At 38.2% G+C, this 23,297-nt stretch overlaps 1 protein-coding gene across 3 annotated transcripts in view; it reads left to right on the forward strand.

The window, feature by feature from the left end:
• The window catches only part of JMY (junction mediating and regulatory protein, p53 cofactor), a 90,104-nt gene that overhangs the window by 44,596 nt on the left and 22,211 nt on the right, over positions 1–23,297 (forward strand). For all 3 annotated transcript variants that reach the window (XM_072606426.1, XM_072606425.1, XM_072606424.1), the window contains exons 3-6: positions 2,070–2,220; positions 6,208–6,377; positions 14,442–14,607; positions 17,601–17,788. In XM_072606426.1, coding sequence (XP_072462527.1) covers positions 2,070–2,220; positions 6,208–6,377; positions 14,442–14,607; positions 17,601–17,788 — 675 coding nt within the window. The remainder of the gene's footprint in view (positions 1–2,069; positions 2,221–6,207; positions 6,378–14,441; positions 14,608–17,600; positions 17,789–23,297) is intronic.

Here is a 23,297-nt window from a genome sequence, read left to right on the forward strand (position 1 = left end):
TGATCTCATCAGCTCCCATGAATAGTTAATATCTCTGTGCTGAGGATTCTTAAATCTGCCTATTCTTCCTTAGCCTGTCTCCTCACTACTAATCTTATCCAATTGACTTTCAGGCACTTTGAACTGGGTGTCCATTAGACCTTTTTTTAAAGCAAAACTTTGATTAATTTTTTTTAAAAATTATTTCATTAAATGTTTTCCGATAAAATGTAGAGTTTTAGCATTAGTTTTTAAAATTTTTGAGTTCTAAATTCTCTCCTTCCTTTCCACCCCTCCCCCACACCTTGAGAAGGTAAGCAATATGTTATCAATTATACATGTGAAGTCATGCAGAACACATTTCCATATTAGCCATGTTGCAAAAGAAAAAAAATAAAGTGAAAAAAACTGCTTCAATCTGTACTCAGAGTTTATCAGTTCTCTCTTTGGAAGTGGATAGCGTTCTTTCATCATGTGTCTTGATCAGAGTGGCTAAGTCTTTTACAGTAACAGTTAATCAGCATTACAGTATTGCTCTGTATACGCTGTTCCTCTCTGGTTCTGCTCCTCATTTCTTACAGCACATAGCAGTCTTATATTTATTATCGAGTTCTACATAAACCACAGCCCTCCCTCACTTAAACCCAATTCACTTGAATGTCATGGCATCACTTCCCTGATGTTGTGGCCTCCTCTCTGCTACCTTACCCTACCTTTTCTCCCCTCCCCAGAATGTCAGTTTTAATCTCTGAAATTTTCTTTTTGTTTTGTTTTTTTCCTCTTAAAGACCAGCCTTAACCCCAAATCACTCTGGTCCCAGACCACACCCTACTTGATCACTGTTTGGGCGCTGATTGACTCAGAACGAATGTAAATAATTGTTTCTGTTTGGCCAGCCTGAGACTCTTCCCCTCCCAGATCTTTTTTTTTAAAGAGGCCATTCTTTGCCTTACTTTTTATTAAAGCCTTAATGACTGAATGGGCGCTGCCTCAGTCAAACTGAGACTTGTTAAAGACCTTAGCTTGAAAAGCCCAAAGTCCCCTACTGCATCCTGGGCCATCTCCAGTTGTCCTGATCCATATCTGGCTATTGGATCCAGTTGGCTCCAGAGAAGAAAGTGAGGTGACTTTGCACAGTCCTGCCCTCTCTTACTTAAATCTAATTTACCTGCATGTCATGGCATCACCTCCCTGATGTTGCGGTCCTCCTTAAGAGCAACCAATACCATCACAATCATATACCACAACTTGTTCGGCCATTCCCCAATGCATGGAATCCCCTCAGTTTCCCATTCTTTGCCACCACAAAAAGAGCTGCTGTTAATATTTTTGTACAAAGAGGTCCTTTCCCCTTTTCTTTGATCTCTTTGGGATACAGACCTAGCAGTGATTTTGCTGGGACAAAGGGTTTGTGCAATTTTGTGCCCTTTGGGAACAGTTCCAAATTGTTCTCCAGAATGATTAGATCAGTTCACAATTCCTACAGCCTTGCTTCAGTGTTCCTATATCTCCCTCCAGCATTTGTTATTTTCCTTTTTTATCCTGTTAGTCAGTCTGGTAGGTATGAGTTGGTACCTCAGAGTGGATTTAGTTTACATATCTTTCTCTTCTTGCTGGGCAGGTAGACACTTTAATCTCAATTTATTCAAAACCAAACTCATTATTTCTCCCCCTAAACTCTCTCCTTGCTCCCCCTCCCTGCCTCTCTCTGTTACTTTAGTGAACATACCTCAGGCTCACAACCTGCATGTCATCCTGGAATCTTCATTCGTTTTCACACCTCCCTCCTCCCAGTATCAATCTCTTGCGAAACCAGTTGATTTCATCTTTTCAGTATGCCTCAACTCTGCCCCTTTCTTCTCTGACACTGCTACCATTCTGGAACAGACAGACCTAGAGACTATTATGATAGCTTGGTCTGCCTGCCTAAAGGCTTTGTCCCTTCTAATCCATCCTCCATTCACGAAAGTGATTTTCCAGAAGCATCGTTGTGTCCATATGAGGCTTTTATGTTCACATTTCTTGTTAACCTATATTTTGGGGGAAATGTGAATATAAGATTCTCAGCTGCTATTTGTTTTTCTCCCAAGATTTCCATGGAGAATGATTACCTGGGACCCCGTAGAATTGAAAGTCTCCAGAAAGAAGACGCCGACTGGCAACGCAAAGCCCATGTAGCTGTGTTGTCGATCCAAGATCTCACTGTCAAGTATTTTGAAATAACAGCTAAGGCTCAAAAAGGTAAGTTGCAGAGGAAAACTGTGCTTAAATTATTTTTAAACAGATTTTTCTGTTTGATAGTGCTACATATAAAGTTCTGTGTGCCTACAGTATTTGTTTTCTCCAAAGCTATAAGACATTCAGTTCAAATTTCTTTGCTTTGAGGCTTCTCACATGGTAATCTTGTTAACCTGGAATTTTTGAATTTTTTTGCCCAAATAGAATTCTACAGAATTGAGGTTGTTTGAAGTAAAGGAATTATTATTACTTTTAAAAGATATCAGATATCTTTTCTTTATACCACCAGTGCTTGGATTTTGTTTCAGGTCAGCAGTCATTTATTAACAATTGTTAATATAAAAGACACCATATTGGGGTGATTTAAAGACAAAATTAAATTGTCCCTGTCCTCAAAAAGTATTGTATTCTTTGGGAGAAGGATGTACCATGTATAAAAATAAGTAGGGACAGGGAAGGAGGTGAACAGGAGAGAAGACAATACTCAAGGAAGAGGTCATAGCCTTTTTTTGTATTCTGGACCCCTTTGGCATTCTGGGGGTGGGGGAGGGAAGCCTCTGGACTCCTTTTCAGAGTAATTTTTAAATATACGAAATACATAGCACTATAAAGGAAATCATTTATTGAAGCATTGATCAAATTAAACAGACAAATTCACAGACCCCAGGTTAATAACCATTGTTTTAGGAATGCTTGAGTTGGGGGGAAAAAAACCCAAACGTTAATTTTGTCTAGGGTGATGGAGATGTAGAGGAGAGCTGTGCAGAGAAGGTTTTATGGAACAAAAGTGGCACCTAAGCTGAGCCTTTAAGGGAGATTAGGTATTTGAGAGGTTGAGATGAGGAGAGAATGCACTCATTGTATGGAGGTATTATCTGTTTATTCATATAAACGAAGTTAGAGATGGTGTGTCGAGATTGAGAAACAGCTTTTAGTTCAGTTAGTCTGGAATCACCACGTCAATCAAACATAAGTGCCTACTGTACTGTTTCAGGCATTGGGCATACAAAAACAAAAAAATGCGACCATTCTTGTTCTCAAGAGGGGAAGAATGTGAAATATGGCCAGAAAGTTCAGATTAATCTGGATAGATTGTGGAGTGCTTTTATGATTTAGACTAAAGAATTTGTCTTTCACTGTTGAGATAACAGTTACTGAGGATTTTCAGTCACTGGAGTGACACAGTCAAGACCCATGCTTCAGAAAATATTTTATAGAATTTATTCAGTATATTTACTTAAATTTTTCATTACGATAGAAGCAAATTTTTAGTGTTAATAATTTGTTTTTAAAAGTTCTTTGGGATAAAGTGTGAAATCTAGAGAAAATTATTGTCTGTTTCCTGTTGTCAAAAATGTACTATTCAATTCAATAAACATTTCTAAAGCACCAGCCATAGGCACTGAAAGATAGAGAACATTCTGCCCTTTACTTAGCATTACTTTCTTTACTCTTTATTTTTTTCTAGAGCAAAGACCAAACTTTTATTTTAACTAGAAGGACCTCCTATGTATGTGAGAAAAAGTATGTTATAGTGTTTATTGTTACTTCATGACTTAAGTTTCACAACTTTAGCTATTAAGAGGATGTTTTTCCCTCTTAGATTCTGTTCCTGAAATGTGTGTATGGGATGGCAAAGGGTAGCAATATTTTTTTTCACTTTTGTGGTTGAGCTGGTAATTTTTGTTACCTGAATTGGAAACCTGGACTATTAAATTTTCCTTATTTCTCATAAATGAACTTTAAAAATTCAACTTGTTATTTCATACGGGGCTCCTAATAAACAGCTTCTAACACAAATTATATGGTACTAAGTATTGTTTGGAATGATGAGAATTTAGGTGAATTGCTTCAAGTCACACAAGCCAATATATATCAGAAATAGAGCATCAAGCTAGGTCTTCATGACTCAGAGACCACCTGTATCTGATGCCTCTCCTTATTCAAATGTAAACTCTAATGAAATACCTAAATATTCAATAGGAAATTAAAAACCCATTATCTTTAAAGAAATATTTGAGTGATTAAAATTTTTGTTGTTGTTGCTGGAGGTATGAATTAAAGCATTCTGAATATCAGTTTGGAATTATGCACAACAAATGACTGACCTTGTTATACTCCCTGAGCAAGTGCCCATCACATTGAGTGTATCTCTTCAGAAGGTATAAAACAGGAAGATCTCATTTATGCCTCAATATTGATAGATATCGGGTGATACAACTGAAAATGACTGGGTCCTCATCACTTGGGAATATCTGACTGAACTTGAATGTCTGAATGTAATGGAGTATCAGTTATTGTATAGCAAGAAATATATGGCAAAAAAATAAGAATTAAGAAAACCAGGGAAGATGTGTGTGAGTTGATGCAAAGTATACAGTGTTTTCTTCTCAGCAACCCTTGAGAACAGGTAGTGCAATTGATTATCCTATTTTACGGATGAGGAAACCGAGGCACAGAAAGCTTAAGTAATTTGCCCAGGGTCACGTAATTAGCAAAAGTTGTAGCCAACACTTGAACACAGAGCTTCTAAATTTGAGTACAGGACTTTCTGCTGAGTCACTCTGTGACCCTAGACACAGCCCAGGTAGAGCTGCACCTAGTCATTGTCTGTGTTTGTTTTCCTCATCCCACCCAGAGAGTCATTTATCAAGGATTTTTTTTTAAAGAAAAATTGAAAAAAGTCTGACAGTATATGCAAAGTTTCCACACTTAGGGAGTTTCCATCTTTAGAAAGGTGCGAGGTGTGGCCTTTTGTCTTTGTGGGGCAGTGCTTGTTTGGGGATTGTTCTTTCCGTTTACCTTGCTGCTGTCTTGTGTGTTATTTTTGTCTCTTGCTTACTTCGCTATGTAAATCTGTGCTTCCTCTGTATTCGTCATTACTTACCTATAGCACAATAACATTCCAAAGTATGTTGTGCGTTATATTCATTAAAATGACCGGTAGTACCAGACATGTATGTTGTGTCATAGCTTTAGTCTGTAGCGGGAGGCGTGTGAGAGATTTCACGGAATGAATTGTTATAAGCCAGATGACCAAGAAAGGAAAACCACATATCGATGGCAACTACTTTGTTTCTAAATCTTTGCTGATACAAAGAGTGTTGTTAAATAATATTTTGGTGTCCATGGGGCTTTTGTATCAATAACTTCTTTGGTCAAAAGGACATGGGCATTTTAATCATTTTATTTGCATATTTCCAAATTGCTGTTCAGAATGATTGTATTGATTCCATAGCTCCACCAACAATTTATTAATGTGCTTATCTTTCCATACCTCTCTGATATTAATATCTGATATTATATCTCTTGTCATCTTTGTCAATACATGCAAGGTATGAGGTGAAACCATGGGATTATTTTGATTTTTAAAATTTCTCTTATTAGATCTGGAGCATTCTTTCCTGGTTGTTAAATTCTTTTGAAAATCCTTTAACCATCTGTATATTGGGGAATGATTTTTGGTCTTATATTTATGTTAGTTGTCCACTTGTCTAGGATACCATACCCTTTTTGGTGATATTTGGTAGATTTTTTTTCTTTTAGCCACTTCTCTTACTATTCTTGATGCTTGATGATCTTAACTTTGTTGGTACAAAAAAAAATTTTGCATACCTTATGTAATTACCTCTATTTCTTGTTTGTCTAAGAATACATTTCTTACAAGAAAGAAAATGGTAAACGTTAGAGTGAGTTCAGTAAAATAGGTGCCTCAGGATGGATAACCTGCTGTTATCTTTATTTTTGACTGAAATTTTGAGAAGAAAAATTCCTGTTGTGACCTTTAAGGAATTTTTTTTAATTGCCCTAGTAACTATTGAAGTAGTTGATATTTATAGTCATATCTCACATAAGCATCTGTCTCTTAAATAGCAATTTGCATATCCATATTCTTTGAAATAGGTTGTCAGTGGTATCTAGAAGACATTGTCAGAATTCTGTAATAGTAGAATACATGGTAAATCTTTGTTATAATTTGTCTTTCTACAGCTGTGTATGATAGGATGAGAGCAGATCAGAAAAAATTTGGTAAAGCATCATGGGCAGCAGCAGCAGAAAGGATGGAAAAACTTCAATATGCAGTTTCAAAGGAAACTCTACAGATGATGAGAGCTAAAGAAATCTGTTTGGAGCAGAAGAAACATGCATTAAAAGAAGAGGTAATATTGTATTAAAATGATGAAACATTTCCAGTTGGAAAAATAGGAAAAAATGGAACTTAATTTCTTTGATGTTATTCAATGTCTATTTCCTTGCACAGAGAACTGGCCTTTTTTGCTCCTATGAGACACATATAATTATAGAATCCGAGAGCTGGAAAATACCCTAAGAAGCCACCTAGTCCAACCTGTGCCTGAATGAGTTTCCTTCCTGCAGAGACATTTTATTACTCCCTTGGACAGCTCTAATTAGTAGGATTCTCCTCCCCCCACCGCCACCACCCTTATATTAAGTTTAAATCAGCCTTCTCTGCATTTTTCACATTGTTGCTCTTTTCTGCTCTCTAGCTAAGCAGAACCATTTTTATCCCTTTTCCATACTAAGCCTTTCAAGATACTTGAAGAAAACTTACCATTCCCACATTGGCCCTTCTCCTGAGTCTTCTTATCTAAGCTAATTATTTTTAAGATAAATTTTATTAGTATCTTCTGTTTATATCCCCTATATTTTCCAGTTTAGTTGTCCTTCCTTTCCTCCCAACAGAGCCATCCTGTATAGCAATGAATTGAAGAAAAGGGAAAAAAAAACCCCGTAGTCCCCACGTAGAGAAACAGCGTGGAGGCGGCTGCCCCTCTCTTCCTTTGGGCCACAACGGGGACCGTTAGTTTCATTGGTTTAGGTTTTTTCCTATTTACATTATTGTAGTCGTTCTATGTAGTATTTTCCTGGGTCCTGCTTAGTTTTGCTTTTCAGAGACTGGCTGCCTATTATCATGATCACATTACTTCAAGAATAGTAATCTTAAAAAGATGGCTTTTGTCTCAGGGAGAAGCTTGAATATTTTTAAAAATCTTCCTGTAGTCTCCCAAAGGCAGTCCAGCCCACTCTCCTGCTGTTTTTTTCTAGACCTAATGCATAGCCTGTTTGAGACATCTGTCTAAGAAACCTGTACTGAGGACCAACTCTGGGTTGTCCATTTAACTGTATATCATAGTCTGGATAAAAGTGTTCTTTAATCTTTAATAGTGAGGCCTTACTTTTTTGAATAACCATTTAGTAGGCTTAGCAGTGATCCAGAGCTTGGGGACAGTTGGAACAGTGGCATCTATGAACAGGAGCACCTGGAAGACCTCAACATTTATTGCAGATTCCTCTTCAGTTTTTTACTATATTCTGAACATCCTCCATGAAAGTAGTAAACAACTTTGGTAAACATACTTTTCTCTGTTTTATATACTTCACTTGATCTTGACACAGTTGACATTGACCCATTAGTGATGGTTCTTTTTGGGTCTTGTCAGTCTGCTAGGAGTTATGGATATTAAGGTGATTTTACTCATGAGAGAAGAGAAATGAATTATTGAGCCCATCCCATATGAATGTTGTGCCAATAAAAACCTTGTAATAGTACCCCATAATTTAATTTTTGAAAGACTACATAAATGTTAGGGAATATGTTACTTTAAAGGTGCTGTCTTGTCTAGTAAAAATACTTAGCTCCTCTGATACAACCAGATTGAAAATTTAAAAACAAAAGAAAGACCTCGAATATTTATAATAAAAGCAGTGCTGGACTTGAGACAATTTTTTAAAATTTAAAAGCTGAGCCCACCAAGATTCTGTTTCACTGTCTCAATTTCTATTACCCACATTTACCAGTGCTACTTCTTTTTCTTCCTGTTCCCTTTCATGTATACTGAATTCCCCCACAGATTCCAGAGAACTAAATTTAAGAGAGCAGAAACAGCAGGACATAGTAAATGTTTTGGAAAGAAATCAGGATGAATCTGAACTTTGGGAATGGCCGCTGAATTCTATTTTGTCAGTAGCATACTACAGTCTAATTCAACAACCATTTATTAAGTGGATACTATGAATAAGCTACTGTGCCAGCCACTGGCAGTGTGACAGCAACAAGGAAAAGAAATCTTTATCCTCCAGGAGGTTTGAGTCTGTATTTTTCATGTATGTACAGCATGTTTGTGTTCATATATGTGTGAAAGTATGTACATGCATGTTCATTTTTTTCTTCTTTGTAAACCACTTCAACACCACCGAACTTTTAGAAATTCAAGAGCATACACAGAATATGTTAGCAGTGTATTTCTCTTACTGAAGTAAGTAATCGAAGTTCTCTTTGCCATTGTCAAATAAAAAGTTGCAGCAAATTCAGGACAAATGAAAGACATTTTGTTGGGGCATTTTTAAGGCAGTGGTTTATGTTAGATCTAGTTAAATGCTTTTTTGGGGTGGGAAAGAATTTGCTGCTCACAAGTACTGAATGCAGGGGGATTTCATATTCTCTTCACCTCTCCTATTGTTCTGTGTAGCATTGTGAAACCTCACAGTTCTTTTGAATTTTCATTCGTACTATATTTCCTTTATGCATAGATCATTTTTACAAAGTTATATAGAGATGAAAAAAGTAGATATATGGGTGTATAGTTGATATCTTCTCAGTTACCCTAGCCTGGGAGAGGAGTACAGGGAGGGATAATTGAGAAGAGGGGATGGTTTTTGGGTGGGGAGGGGATCAGTTTAGTTTTGGCCATGGTGAGTTTAAGATATCTGTGGAACCTCCAGTTGGAGATGTGAGACTGGAGGTCAACAGAAAGGCTAGAGCTAAATAAAAAGATGATCGAGATGTCATCCTTGACTTCTCATTCTCTCTTAAGCCTGCTCCTAATTCCTCATCCAATCTGTTGCTAAGTCCTGTCAATTTTTTCTTTGTAACATCTCTTACACATGTCCCCTTTTCTCTTTGGACATCACCACCACTCTGGTATAGGTCTTCATTCTCTCAGACCTGAACTATTTTTCAGTAGCTTGCTGGTTAGTACCCTGCTTTAAGGTTCTTCTGACTCCAGTTTGGCCCCCACCCATCTCTTAAAGTGATCTTCCTAATGTCCAGACCTGACCATTTTACCCCTCTACTTAGTAAAACCCAGTGGTTCCCTGTCACCCCAGTGATCAAATATAAAATACATTTAAAGCCATTCATAATTTGAAACATCCCCCCCTTTCCAGTTTTCTGCACTTCTGCACTTGTTCACACAGATGTTGCCAGGTTGTTCATACTTGTCACTCATTACTACAGAAGACATTTATATACGTTCATTTTTTCAGATGTTCCCCATTTGGTTCCTAGTGCTTTGCCACCACGAAAAGTTATTGCTCTTGATATTTTGCTTTTTGTCTTTAATTTGCTGGGTTCTAGGTCAAAGAGTATGAATGGTTGAGTCACTCTTTCCTCTGTGACTAAACATTTTTTCTTTCATTTCCACTCCTTTCCCCACTGAAAAGGAAGAAACACAGACTCTTTTAACAAATAAGCAGAACACACGCCCACATTTGTCACATCCAAAAATCTGTGTTTCATGTTGCCTTCTGAATCCGTCATTTCTCTTATCAGGGAAGGGAAGGGATGGTACGTGTGTGCCATCAGCTGAACTTACGGGTGTTTGTGGTGCTGATCGTAATTCTTAAGGCTTCGTAGTGTTGTTATTGCCTAAGTTGTACTTGTTCTGCTCACCGTGCTCTACATCAGTTCTTGGGAGTCTTCCCAGGTTTATCTTAACCCTGTCTTTTTCAGCATTGTCTCCCTGAACCCACTTTCCCCATAAGCTGTTTTTTTATTCTGTTTTGCATTATGTGATACCTTTTGTGAACACATATGCTGCATTATAGCAGAGCTAACTGTATTATGTCTTGCTCTGCTATTCCCAAATTGATGAACACCCCCAAGTTTTCAGCTCTTTGCCACTGCAAGAGCAACTGTACATTTTTGTACACATGGTCCCTTTCCTCTTTCTTTGATCTCCCTGAGATATAAGTCCAGTCTTGGAATTGCTAAGTCAAAGGATATACATAGTATAGTGACTTGGTATAGTTCCAGGTTGCTTTCCAGAGAGATTGGACCAATTCACTACTCTACTAACAGTGTGTTAAATTGGTCTGTTTCCCCACAATCTGTCCAACTTTTGTCATTTTCCTTTTTTGCAACTTTGCCCATCTGGTATGAAGTGGAACCCGTATTTTAATTTGCATTTCTCTAATTATTAATGACTTAGAACATTTTTCACATGACTGTTAGTGTCTTGGATTTCTTTATTTGAAAATTGTCTCTTTGTATGGTATCCTTTTATCAGTTAGAGAGTGTCTCTCATTCTCATAAACACCAGTGAGCTCCTTGTGTATTTTGGAAATGAGGTCTCTATCAGACACTTGCTGCAAAGTTTCCTCCTGATTATCTATTTCCCTTCTCATTTTAGCTGAATTTGTTTTGTTTGTGTAAAAACTTTATATAATCAGTCTGAACTGACATTGAAGACAGTTACCGTGTGCCTGTCTTTCCACAGCCCCTTTGGAATTCAGTGCTCCCATCTTGGCTCTTCATCTTTTTCCATTTGCATGGTGTGGGGAGAAAGCTCAGATTTGTTTTAAATTTGTTTCTTTTACTCTTGGTGAGCAGAGTGTGTTTTCATGTGGTCATTTATGGTTTGCAGTTTTTCTGAAAACTGTTGAAATCCTTCAGCCACTTATCTGTTGGTGACTCCCAGTCCCATAGGGTTAAGGTGACATCTTCAGCTCCTCACATATCTGGTTTGTTGCCAAGTGTTGTCACTCACTCCTTCACAGCATCTCTCATGTCTGTCCTCTTCACTCCTCCCTTGTGCAGGCCCTGATCATCACACAATGGAACTATTGCAGTAACTTTGCATCTGGTCTTCCTGTCTCAAATGTGTGCCCACTTTAGTTTATCTTCCACACTGCCAAAATGATCTTCTTAAAGTGCAGACCTGACTAGGTCACTCTTCTTTTAATAGAGATCCTCTCCTATCCAGTCTTCTCACCCTAAACCCCACCTTAGCACTTTTCTCTTCCTCCACATATCTAAGACCAGCACTGCTGGCCTTCTTGCTGTTCCTCACGTTCTGTACCTTTTCCCTGGCCACCCCCCATGCCTGGAATCCTCTTTTTGTACCTTGAGTCTTGACTTTCCTGACAGTGTTCAAGATTCAGCTCAAATCTCACTTTGCACAAGAGGCCTTTCCCAATCCCTCCAACTCTTACGTTCTTCCCTCTATGGTTACTTCCCATTTACCCTGTACATACGTACGTACACACATTGTCTCCCCCATTCAAGTGTGAGCTCCTTTTTAGCCAGGGACCCTATTTTTCCCTTTCTTTATATTCCTGGTGCTTAGCCCAGTTCTTGGCACATGGTTAAACATTTAACAGATGAATGACAAAAACAATATTTTTTAAAATTTGATTTTAGAAGAGTCTTGGTTTATATTAAAAAAACTGTTAGGATGTCACAGTGCTAGAGCTGAGGTTAAATATTCAAAGTCTACTCCTAGAACAATTGACTTCTTTGCCCTTTACATTTTTTTTTTTACCAAGTACCTCAGTTTGTTTTAACTTAAAGGTACTCTTGTTCCTTTTCTATATGTCATTATCACTACTGGAGCTAGATTATTGCAACTGAAGCCATTTTGCAAAGGAGCAATAAATATTTTTACCCTCTTCATCTTGTCCTTGCTAGAAATCTTTTTCCCCGTTCATAAAACTTTTATTCCATTTACATCAACTTAAACTACATGTTTTTCACAGTTATACTTGGATTATTCATGAAAATTTCATAAAACATCAAACAAAATTAGCCATTGTCTCAAGTTGCTTTCTTGTCACATTCATGTTTGGCAAGTAGGGAAAAAAAATCTCAGAAATAAAAAAACCTGAGATAAGTTAAATACCTGAAGTTTTTGTTTTACTGCCAAACTTCCTTATACGCAGTTTATTTTTACGGCGTTATTTGTACATTTGTTTTTTGATCACTTAAACCATTTGAGAGGGCTCAGGAGGAGAAAGTGAGGCTGGAGACCTGCACAGCCCTCCCTCACTCAAGGTCAAGGGCAAGTGCTGTCATCATTTCTCCAGCGTCATAGTCTTCTTAGAAAACAAAGGACAAACACATCCTGTGAGGAGACTGAGCTTCCTGAGTGAGTGGAAACCCAGCTAGCTGGGCAACTCAGCTCATCCTCTCCAAAGGAAGGTAAATTTGGATGGCCAGAGAATGCCCAGTTAACTTGGGCTTTACTGGATAGATTTATTTCTGTCTGTCTGTCTGTCTTTCTTTCTGGTCTTTCCAAAAACCTTTAAACCCAGTGCACTCTGAAGCCCATAGATTGCACAGCAATAGGTCCCTGCCCAAGCTCCACTTAAGGGCTGTTTTCTGGACCTTCCTGGCTTAAGAGTGATTATCAATAGTAACTATTGCTCTTTCCCTCCCAGCTTTGTTTGTTATTTTTTTTCTTTTGCTTATTAAAGGGGCCATTCCCTGACTACTTAAAGAGGCCTGTTCACTGACTGGGCGTTATCTCCCTCTAAAAGAGTACTGAATAGGCCTTAGCCTAAAAAGGCCAAAGTCTCCCGTGGCATTCTGGGCCATCTCCAGTCATCCTGGTCACTGAATCCAGATGGTTCAGGAGGAGAAAGTGAGGCTGGTGAGCGTGCACAGCCCTTCCCACTCAAAGTCAAATGAAAATCATGTCATCATTCTCTGATGGCATCGTCTTCTTTGAAAACGAAGGGCAAACACAGGACACAGCAGAGTAGCTTTACAGATAATGGAATGGAAACAGTTTCCGCCCATTTCCAGTGTGAATTGACTGGTTTAAGACTTTGTCTCAAGGAGCAGATTTTATACCTGCAGTCATAAAGGGGAGCATATTGAGATTGTGCATTCCAGAGATACATATGGTATGACATGTAATATGAGACATTTATGTCTTCCACAGCTCCAAGTGCTCCAACCCTAAAGTACCCACAATAACTAACCCTTCGGCTGGCACTAATTATCCCTCCCCCTCCTCCCCTTCCCCAATTGTAGACCAATTTGTGGGCAGTTTTCTTTGTTTCAGTGTGGAACCTGTTTTAACACTGCTCTTGTGAAATCCCAGCGCACCAGAAGTGTTATGCCAGATGCAGAAAACACATATAAAAATTCCATATCTCCATTGGCCACCTCAGATAAAAGTGTTATATTAACATAACAGAATGTTAACTGGTGCTACTCTCCCAACATTAAACATAAAAATCACTTCGGAAATATTATATATCCAAATAGAATCAACATCATCCTAAATCATAAATATAAACTATTTGTGGGACAGCAGGGATGACCACATAGTCTGCTGTGTAAATCTAGGATGAGGCTGACAAAAATTGGAAGGCTGGTGAATTCTCCCTCCTCTTCCTGCTTCATCTTCATCTTTCTGGGTGTCTGCTGTCCACTGTCAAGTTGTCTCTGAGTTATTATTAGTGTTCTGTTTTTTTATGATTCTTCACTTAAATATATTAAGTTTAGCAATGGCTTCATCAGAAGCTGTGTTTACCAGGGCACAAGTTTTCTCCAGAGTGCTTAGCATCTCATAATAGAACATAGAGAAGTTCAGGGCCCTCTCTTTTGTGCTGTTTTCAGATGCTTGTTATTGATCCAGTTGTCCTTTCTTATAATTGCCAGCATCAGCCTCAGCCAAATAACAGCACTAGTCTCCTTTTGTTTTCAAATAAAGGTTGTGCTTTTTTTTTTTTGGTGAAGGATTAGGAATCAAGAACTTTTCCACAGAGACAGGACTTCATTGCAGATATCTCTTAATTCAGTTTTCCCTCTGTCTCTGGGCCATCTATTATTTTTTCTCAGCACCATCAATACTTGAAACAATCCTCCAGAATGACTGCTGGCTTCCTGTGCCATTTTTGTGAGCAGCAGAGAGATCATTCGTACCCTCTTCAGTGGATTGTTCCATTCCTTGCTCACAGACTTCATGCAAGCCACACGTCATCATATTGCTCAGCCAACCTGTGACTCTGTGTCTCCCCCGTATCTCAGTTGACGGCTGCAGCCACCAACAACCGGTTAATGCTCTTGAGTATCCTTCCTGACCCAGGAGTTCTCGTGTAGATTCTTTCTTTACATTGCCATGTGGATGACTGTCTGATTAACAATGGATACTTTCTCATGCCACAGCAACTGTTCTTTTTCTTTTTCTGTCCAGATGCAGAGTTTACAAGGGGGCACAGAAGCCATTGCCCTTTTGGATCAGTTAGAAGCTGACTATTATGATCTGCAGCTTCAGTTGTATGAAGTACAGTTTGAGATCTTGAAGTGTGAGGAGTTGCTGCTAACCGCTCAGCTTGAGAGCATCAAGAGACTTGTATCAGGTACATACAGGAGGCATTTTCTCCTAAAGATGTACATAGGCCTGTTAAACTGTAAGTATTGGTGGGAAATTTGAATGGAAGCAACGGCTGCAATTATGTTAAAGGATAAGAAAATTCTAACAAAAGTACTCTTTTAAAAGACTTCTTCCAAGGTGTGATGAGTAGTTTTTTTGGCTTTTAGTATCTTTGCATCTTTTTTGGAAGTTTCGTTTGGGTCATCAAAAATAAAATGAAAAAAAATTTTTTTTTAATTATTTTAATTCAACAATGTGGATTCTTTTTTGTTTTTTGACATCTTTAATATAAGAGATTTGAACTGAGCAACTTTGGAGGAACGGAAAAAGAAAGTACTGAAGCTATTATAAACATTTGCCCAAAGTACATTATTACAATTCCTTGAAGTTGGAATCTGGTAACTCGTAGGAGGAGCAGCCCCTCTGGTTGCTTATTGTGTTTCACAGTCATAACTTTATTGGTTATGAGGGTGACACTGCTGGCCCAGCCCACTGATCCTTCCTGTACCTTGTTCCCTTTGGGCCATTAGTATATACTTACAAAATGATTAGCAGCAACTGGTGTTCCATAAATGTGGCCATGCAGAGGGGATTGACCTACTTGGGGATCAAAACCTGTAACTTTGACAAGTCACATAGAAGTTCATAGATTTGGGATTGGCCGCTTTTCTGCCATGCTTCTCACTTCTCTCACAGGCTTCTCTTCTGTGCTTCCAGTTATTCTTCCACCTTGCTCATTTGAACAGTTCAGAGAAGGCTGCTTTTGTGCCTTAATTACTGCTGCGGCAAGCCCCTTCTCTTCCTACTGGGTCTCAGCTACCTCAGGCCTCTTAGCTGAAAAGATAATGTTTCTGGCTGTTCAGATTCAGTAGTTTATGGTTCCCCTTGGAAGCCAAGAGTTAGTTGTTTTTGTCATTTTTGTTCCCTTACCTAGCTTTAATTTTAAAGAGAGATGGTACGGTTTGTGCTTTTTGTGACCTCTGGCTTTTATCATACTACAGTGTGGTCCCAGGGGGCTGTTGTTGAAAGCTACCAAGCAGTTTCAGCACATACAGATCTGCTTAAAGTCGTGACCACACAACAGTGATATGAAGCATCAGGCTTTCATTTTGGTTATCAGAAAATATCGAGCACCTTCTGCAGTCCGCCACACTAATCACGAGGAGTTTTAACACCATGTCCCTGCCCTCACGGGCTTGCTATGGTGGGGAGACAAGAAATATGTGGGGAAGTTCAATAATCTGAGGTGTATTGCTAGGTATTAAACGACCTCATCAGGCTTAGGTAGGTTTCCATGATTTTTACCAGTGAATGAGGTTTACTCCTAAGCCCACCATTCTTTATTCTCAGCACCGAATGGAATGAATGAATGAATAAATAAAAGAAAGAAGAAGCATTATCAGTGTGCCAGGTACTGTGGAAATAGGCATACAAAGGCAAAGACAGTCTCTACTCTGATGGAATTTATATTCTCATGGGGGAAATCACATCTGGTAACCTCAAAGGGTAACTTCAGTTCTGGGGGAGGAGAGTGTGGTACATGCAGATACTGTGGAGTAAACGGACACACCCCTTTCAAGAGTAATTTCCAAAGCTGATTAGATTGTAATTCCAGTACTAGATGACTTGGTAAGGCTGTGTGTCTAGAGCCACCGGAAATAGTGACCTAAATAAAACAGTCATCAGTATGGAGAGCACATGGTTTTTGGGGTAGGAATGTTGTCCAGCAATTAAATGATAGGATCTAGAATAGGCGATCATTAAGCGTACAAATGAAAGGAAGGAAAGCTGAAGGAAGATGAAGGTGAGGGTGAAAGATTAGTACAGATTCAGAAGTCAAGTTGAACTAATCAGAACCTAATAGTATTTTGTTGAGGAATGAGAAATGCAGAAGCACAGCACAGTTAGGCAGAGAAAATAGAAACAATCACTTAAGAGGCTATCAATTTAAAATGCGCTAACAAGGAGGTATCTGCACAGTACATGTCAGAAAGCCAGCTCTGTCTTATTGGCGTGCCTGAAGAGAAGTGCAGCATAAAGAAACAAAAACCATCTTGTTACATGCTCAGCACTGTCAGCCATTGTTGTGTAATGATCTGAAGATCGTGGAGTAGATTCTTCAGAGAACATTAGCTTGGATTAAAAATACTTATGCCAAACAAAGGCTCTGTGAACTTTGAAAACATTTTGATAACTGTTCTTTCAGTGCATTTAAAAGCATTATTTTGTAAAGGGATCTATAGGCTTTATCCTATTGTGATAGGATCCACAACACAAAAGGTTAAGAGGCCCTGAGTTAGAAAGTTGTGAGAATTCAGATCATTCAGCTTGAGATTTTCAGAGTCTGAAACATACTTATATAAGCAGAAGAGAGAGTGGGATTGTGAATTGTGCAATTACATAAAATTATGAGTTGTGGGATTAGATTAAAAAAAATCTCAAAGGGAATTCAAGCATACCGATTTTCTCTTAACTGTTTCAGCCTAAGTTTAGGCCTGCTTAAAACTAGAAAGATGAGCTAGGTATTTTGGGAGTTTTTTTGCACTGATTGAGAATAAAGAACAATGAGGGAAAGCCCTGGAATTAATGAGGTGTCTGAACTATGGATTCTTATAGTTTTTATTGTTTCTCAGTAAAGCCCACAAAGTAAGAGATTAACCATTGATAAAATGTTATTACCTAGAGACCTCACTATAACTGCTAATAGCAGCTCTGTTGCAGTTAGATCGGTACATACGTGAGGTGAGGGAGGGTTTTAAATGTTTGATCATCTTTACTCTTCAGAATCTTAACTTGGGCTAATGAGTTAATTTACTTAACCACATCCCTCTTTTTTCCCCCTAGGCAGAATAAATGTAAGCCTTGACCTAACTCATGTCAAAGTTTCCACAGATGTAGAATTAATGAAGATTCAAATTAATTAAAATTCAAATTAAATTCAAATTTAAATTCTCCCATTTTATTGACTTTTCGTAACAGAAAAGAGAGATGAAGTCGTATATTACGACACTTACGAAAGTATGGAGGCAATGCTTGAAAAGGAAGAGATGGCAGCGTCTTTGCATCTACAGAGGGAGGAGCTGCAGAAACTTCAACAGAAAGCTCGGCAATTGGAAGCAAGGCGTGGGCGCGTTTCAGCCAAGAAAGCCTACCTCAGAAACAAAAAGGTTTGATTCTTAAAATTTTTCTTGAATATATAATTTTAAATTCCCCTTTTAGGCATCCTTTTTCCATAGCCACCCGCTGAAAATTCTAATCAATTTGTAAAAAATTCTAAAGGATTGAATTCCTGAAGCTAAGTTGAGTTATCTTTTTATTACTTATTATTGTTACTCTCTCTCCCCCCTCCCTCCCTCTCTCATGCTGATCCTAATTCCATAGTCTGATTTGTGAATTCATTTAACTTTTAAAAAATAAATGAATTTTAATTTTATTTTGACTTTTACTGACATTTATAAATATTAAAATTTTAAGTTTCATAAGAAAATAAAAATTATTATGAATGAGAATATAGTTATATAACTTGTTATTTACCTGTTCTTAACCCTTTCTAACATGAATGTTACTACTGTCATTTTTCTCCATCTGTACCTTTAGGTTCTACTGTTCACTTCGAGCACATTGGAAAATGAATTTCTATACCACCTTTTTTTTCTCTTCTTTTTATCTTATGTTGTGATGAAAGTACTTGAATTGAAATGCTTATGTTGACCATTGAACACTTTTTTTTTTGTTTTGCAAAGTAAAGATGTGGTAGTTTTTATGGTTTGTGTGACATTAACATTTTATGGAATTTGAAACAGCCACAAGGAAAATGACTAAATATGAATGAAAACCAATGCTGACACAAAATAACATTTACTCATGCTTTACACATTAGATAAGGCCTGTACCTGCATGATCTTCCATAGGTAAAATGAGAGGGTTTGGTTAGATGACCTCTGTGGTCCTTTCCATCTGTTAAGTACCGTGATCCTATGGAACAAGCAGATATTTATAAGAACTCCTGAATATAGAAAATTCCTTTCTTCTCGACTCTGATCCTTACCTCATTTCTAAACTGTCTTGCTGGTATCTATGAATGCAGTGTGATATTAGCAGTCATTTTCCACTTGTTATTGCTCTCTAGAGCCCAAAACAGACTAGAGCATGTGATCATCTTTTTGTCATATGTTCTGAGAATTGTTGATTTGGCTTTATCCAACAGTTATTTAGCCCCTTTTCTGTGTTTCATAGGTACTAGGGATAAATAGAATGGACGGTACTACTCTTCAGGATCTTCCGTACCAGATCTCCTTTAGAGCTCCTTGGGACTCTGCCTCCTTGGCTCTACTCTAGTGTTCTTTTCGCAGCACACGTCATTATACTTTACTTGTTCCCCTCCTGCGCTCTCTCTCCTTCCTCACACCCTTAAAAAAGTGGAGAATACCACGCATTCTTTGCAGTGCTTCATGAACCTGGAGTCAAATTTTGTGAATTCTCAGTAAAGTATTCTCTTTTTGCAAACCATGTTCAAAAAAAAAAGCACTGCCTAACTAGCACTATAACTTTCTTCAAAAAGTAGGTGCCCCAGCATTTTTTATTCCATGCTGTTTCATACACCCATAAGACTTTCACTCTTCTTGGCTCAAAACAAAAATGCCCTTGTTGTGTCTACTGTAGATAAGACTGAGTGCTATCTAGCTAATAAACATGCAAGTAAATAGTGTTAGAGTTTGGAAATAGCTTTCCTATTCTACATGGAAGAAATGATACTTTTGGTGGGAAAGATGTTTAAGCTACCTAAGACTGATTCCAAGTATTGTAAAAGCACCAGTTGATAGGTGATCACCAGTCACAGCCCTTTACCTTTGTGTAGTCCTGCTTGAATGTCTTTTGTCTTCCCAATTATTTGATCTTTTTAACCACCTTATAAGGTAGGGAGAGTGGATTTGTTAGAAGCCCATTTTCCAATGAAGACTAGGTTGGAAACAGTTTAAGGAATTTTCCTAAAATTATACTGCTACTTACTATATAATTAAGACTTAAATAAAATCTCTTAAGTAACCCTTAGTTATTTAATCTTTTAAAGTAGGTCCCTGCAGAATTCTCAGAACTTTCGCTCGGTGCTGGGCATATAAGCAGCAACAAGAACAACCAAAGACTCAGTGTGCCTTACTTCTGTCCAGCTTGAAAATATAATTGATTTTATAATTATGTGTAAACTGGGCTTTTTGCCAATGAGTCACACATATCCAAATATTAGTTTTTACTGTTAATTAGTTTACAGAAAAATTATCGTTCATGATTATTACTAATTTTTAAATAAATTTAGTTTGCCTTTTATAAAATAATGTTGGCTTAATCAGATAGAGGAAAATTCACCTCTAAATGATTTAGCAATAGGACATCTGTAATAAGGTGATGTTTACTAGCATAGGATTGTATTCTTCTCTTTTTATTATTTGGAACCAGTGGTGAAATATGTGCAAATTACATGTACACTGGAAATTGTCTTCTTGCCTGATAGTGATTACAACTAGTGTTAAATCAATCTAAAGTCCAACCTTTAGTAAAAATAGAACCCTTGTTAATGATACTCAAAGATTGCTAAAGGTAGTCCTTGAGTATCATTAATAAGCGTTGTATTTCCAAGGATGCACCATTTTATGCTTTGTTTCTTATGCCAAACTTGTGCAGTCCTGCTAGTGATAATTTCTGGCATGTGATAGATTTGGGCTTCATTCCTACTTGCCTGTTCCTTTGGTTATTTGTATGTAGTTAGTACATAAACAACTTTTAACAAGTGAGTTTAAGACCATCATTATTGAAAGAATCCCGTTTTGTCTTTGTTCTCTTTGCTAAATGTTTTCTGTTTTATGACTCTTTCCTTGTCCCTTTATCTGGCTGCCAAGCTCTTGCCTTTCTGTCACCCTCTTCTCCAGGCTGCCTACTTTCTGCTATTAGACATATGCTCAGAATCTCCTCTAAGTCATCTGCCACAAAAAAAAAGCCAACACATAACATCCATTGGCAAAATATGCCAGAAGGCTAACTGCTGCTTGGCAAGTAGGCTGTGTTATCATTTCAGTGGCATTTGTTTAATCAGTGTTTGATTGAGTCATCCGTCTCTACGTACTGTGAAAGAGAAACAAGTTGGAAGCATTTACTTTAAGATAACAGCATATCAGTCCAAAGAGTAGATTTGTGACCTCTTTTTTGTTTACAAGGTAATGAATGTATCACAGCTTTTGAGAGTGGTGACAACACATTGAAGGAGTAGAATATTAGTATTTTACTTCCTGCATGATTTAAATGGTTCTCTCACCTGGGAAATAGGATTTTAAACACTTTCTCTTTAGTTCTCTTAAGTGCTTATAAGCAAATATTATATATCGCTGGTGGAATTGTAAATACAATTCTGAGTCAGATTTTGAGGGAGGAGTTGTTGGACTGTTCATAAACCCTTTTTTTGATTCCTCATTGTAGCATGGAGGTGACTCTGGGTCCTTGGGGCGATGCTGGAAGACCACAAGCCCTGGCAGGTTCTACCATGCTGGGAAGGGTTGGGATCTAATGCTGACAGTAGGAGGCGTCTACTATGCTTATGATAAGTATAAGCGAAAAGGCCACCATGAGAAAATCAATCTAGTATTTATTAAGCACCTACTATGTGTCAGACATAGTAATCTGGGCTAGAAAATGAGGTCATAAAGGCAAAAATGAAAAGTCCTTGCCCTCAAGGAGCTTATGTTCTATCAGGAAAGACAAATATACATAATTATAGAGGTATTAAACACAGATATTTTGAGGGGGAAGGTCTACTATTGAAGGTGGCGGTTAGGCTGAGTCTTTAAGGAAACCGAATCCTAAGAAGTGAAGGTGAGGAGGAGGAGGTACATTCCAGGCATATTGGGCAGCCAGAGCCAAAGCATCATATAGGGAGTGAAATGTCTTGTATGAAGAGCCATCAGAAGACCAACCTGACTGAAGGAGGACAGTTTCGGGGGAAGGAAAGGAAACGTCTAATGATACTGAAAAAGCAAGTTGGGGGTCAAATTATAAACACTTTTAAATTTCAAATAGAAGAGTTTATATTTAATCCAAATAGTGATAAAGAACTAGTAGAATTTTAATGGAGTGAGACTTGCCCGAGGTGGATCGTTAGGAGGGGGAGGACTTAAGACAGGGAGACTAGACTATTGCAGTATTCTAGGTGAGCAGTGATGAGAGCCTCAGAGTTCTGGCTTTAGGCATTTTGAGGCTGAGGGGCCTGTGAGATATCCAGTATAAAATATACAGTAGGCAGTTGATGATATGTGACTAGAGCTCAGGAGAAATTTGAACCAATTCAGCTCTATAGTGTCTTCCTCCCTTGATTCCCTAGACCTCTTATCAAAACATTTTCAACTCCTCTCAGCATTGGAATTCTCCCACCATTCATCACCTTCAGTCCTACATACATGCTGCTGAATAGAGATGGAGAAAATCACACAACCATTTTTAGTGGATCCACCACAAATTTATGTTACATAACATCGTCTGGGCCCTCGCTAGGCAGTCGTACTATACTTTACTTCTCTTATCCACTCGCTATCTCACTCTCTACAGTATCTTTTCTCTTTATCCCTCCCTAGTCTCCCATAGATTCCCTACCTACTCTTTCAGCTGAGAATTTTGCTTCTTAATTTTACAGAAAAAAATTGAGAGCTTTTTGCCATGAGCTCCTTCTTCATCTTCTGTCACTCAGATGCTTTCTGCCACTGTCTTCTCAATTTCCACCTTTGCCACATTTTTCAAATATGCCCTTTCAATCCTCTGATACAACCACCATCTCAGTGTAAGCCCTCATCACTTCATACTAGGACCGCTGTAATAGCCTGCTGGTGCATCTTCCTGCCTCAAGACTTTCTCCACTCCAATTTGTCCTCTATTCATCCATCAAAATGATTTTCTTAAAGCACCAGTGTGACCATGTCATCCACCTATACAATAAATTCCAGTGGCTCTCTCCTACCTCAAGTATCAAAAACAAAATGCTTTCTGTGGCATTTAAACCCCTCTATAACCTAGCCCCGTCCTACCTTTCCAGTATCCTTATACTTTATTTCCTTCCATGTAGTCTTTGATCCAGTGAGAGTGACTTCCTGGCTGTTTCACAAACAAAACGCTACATATTTCTGGCTGTCCCCCATTCCTGGAAATATCTCTCCTGTCCTCTTAAGTATTGACCTTCCTGGCTTTCTTTTAAGTCCCAGCTAAAATCCTATCTTCTGTGGGAAGCCTTCCCTAATCCTTATGTATTCCAGTGCCTTCCACTTTATGCCATATATAGGTTATTTGTATGTATTTGTTGACATATTTTCTCACCCCATTAGATCATGCGTTCCTTGTGTGCAGAGACTCCTTTGCCTCCTTTTGTGTCCCTAGTGCTTAATCAGCCAACAGTTGGTAGCAATTAACAGTCAGTTTGATTGGTTGGATAACATGTAGATTGAGGATCTAAATGAGCCTTTCCTCATAACAAAAAAAATCCATTAAAACTAACCCACAAAGCATGTAAGAAATGTAGCCTATGAAGCAGCCTGCACTTAGTGCAAGGGAAGGAAGTTATTTCTTACATCTTCTCCAGACTGTTCAGATGGCTCTGGAGGAGGTGAGACTGGTGTCCTGCACAGCCCTGCCTCCATCAAAACA

Source organism: Notamacropus eugenii, chromosome 4, assembly GCF_028372415.1.
Source record: "Notamacropus eugenii isolate mMacEug1 chromosome 4, mMacEug1.pri_v2, whole genome shotgun sequence".
Classification (NCBI taxonomy): Eukaryota; Metazoa; Chordata; class Mammalia; order Diprotodontia; family Macropodidae; genus Notamacropus; species Notamacropus eugenii.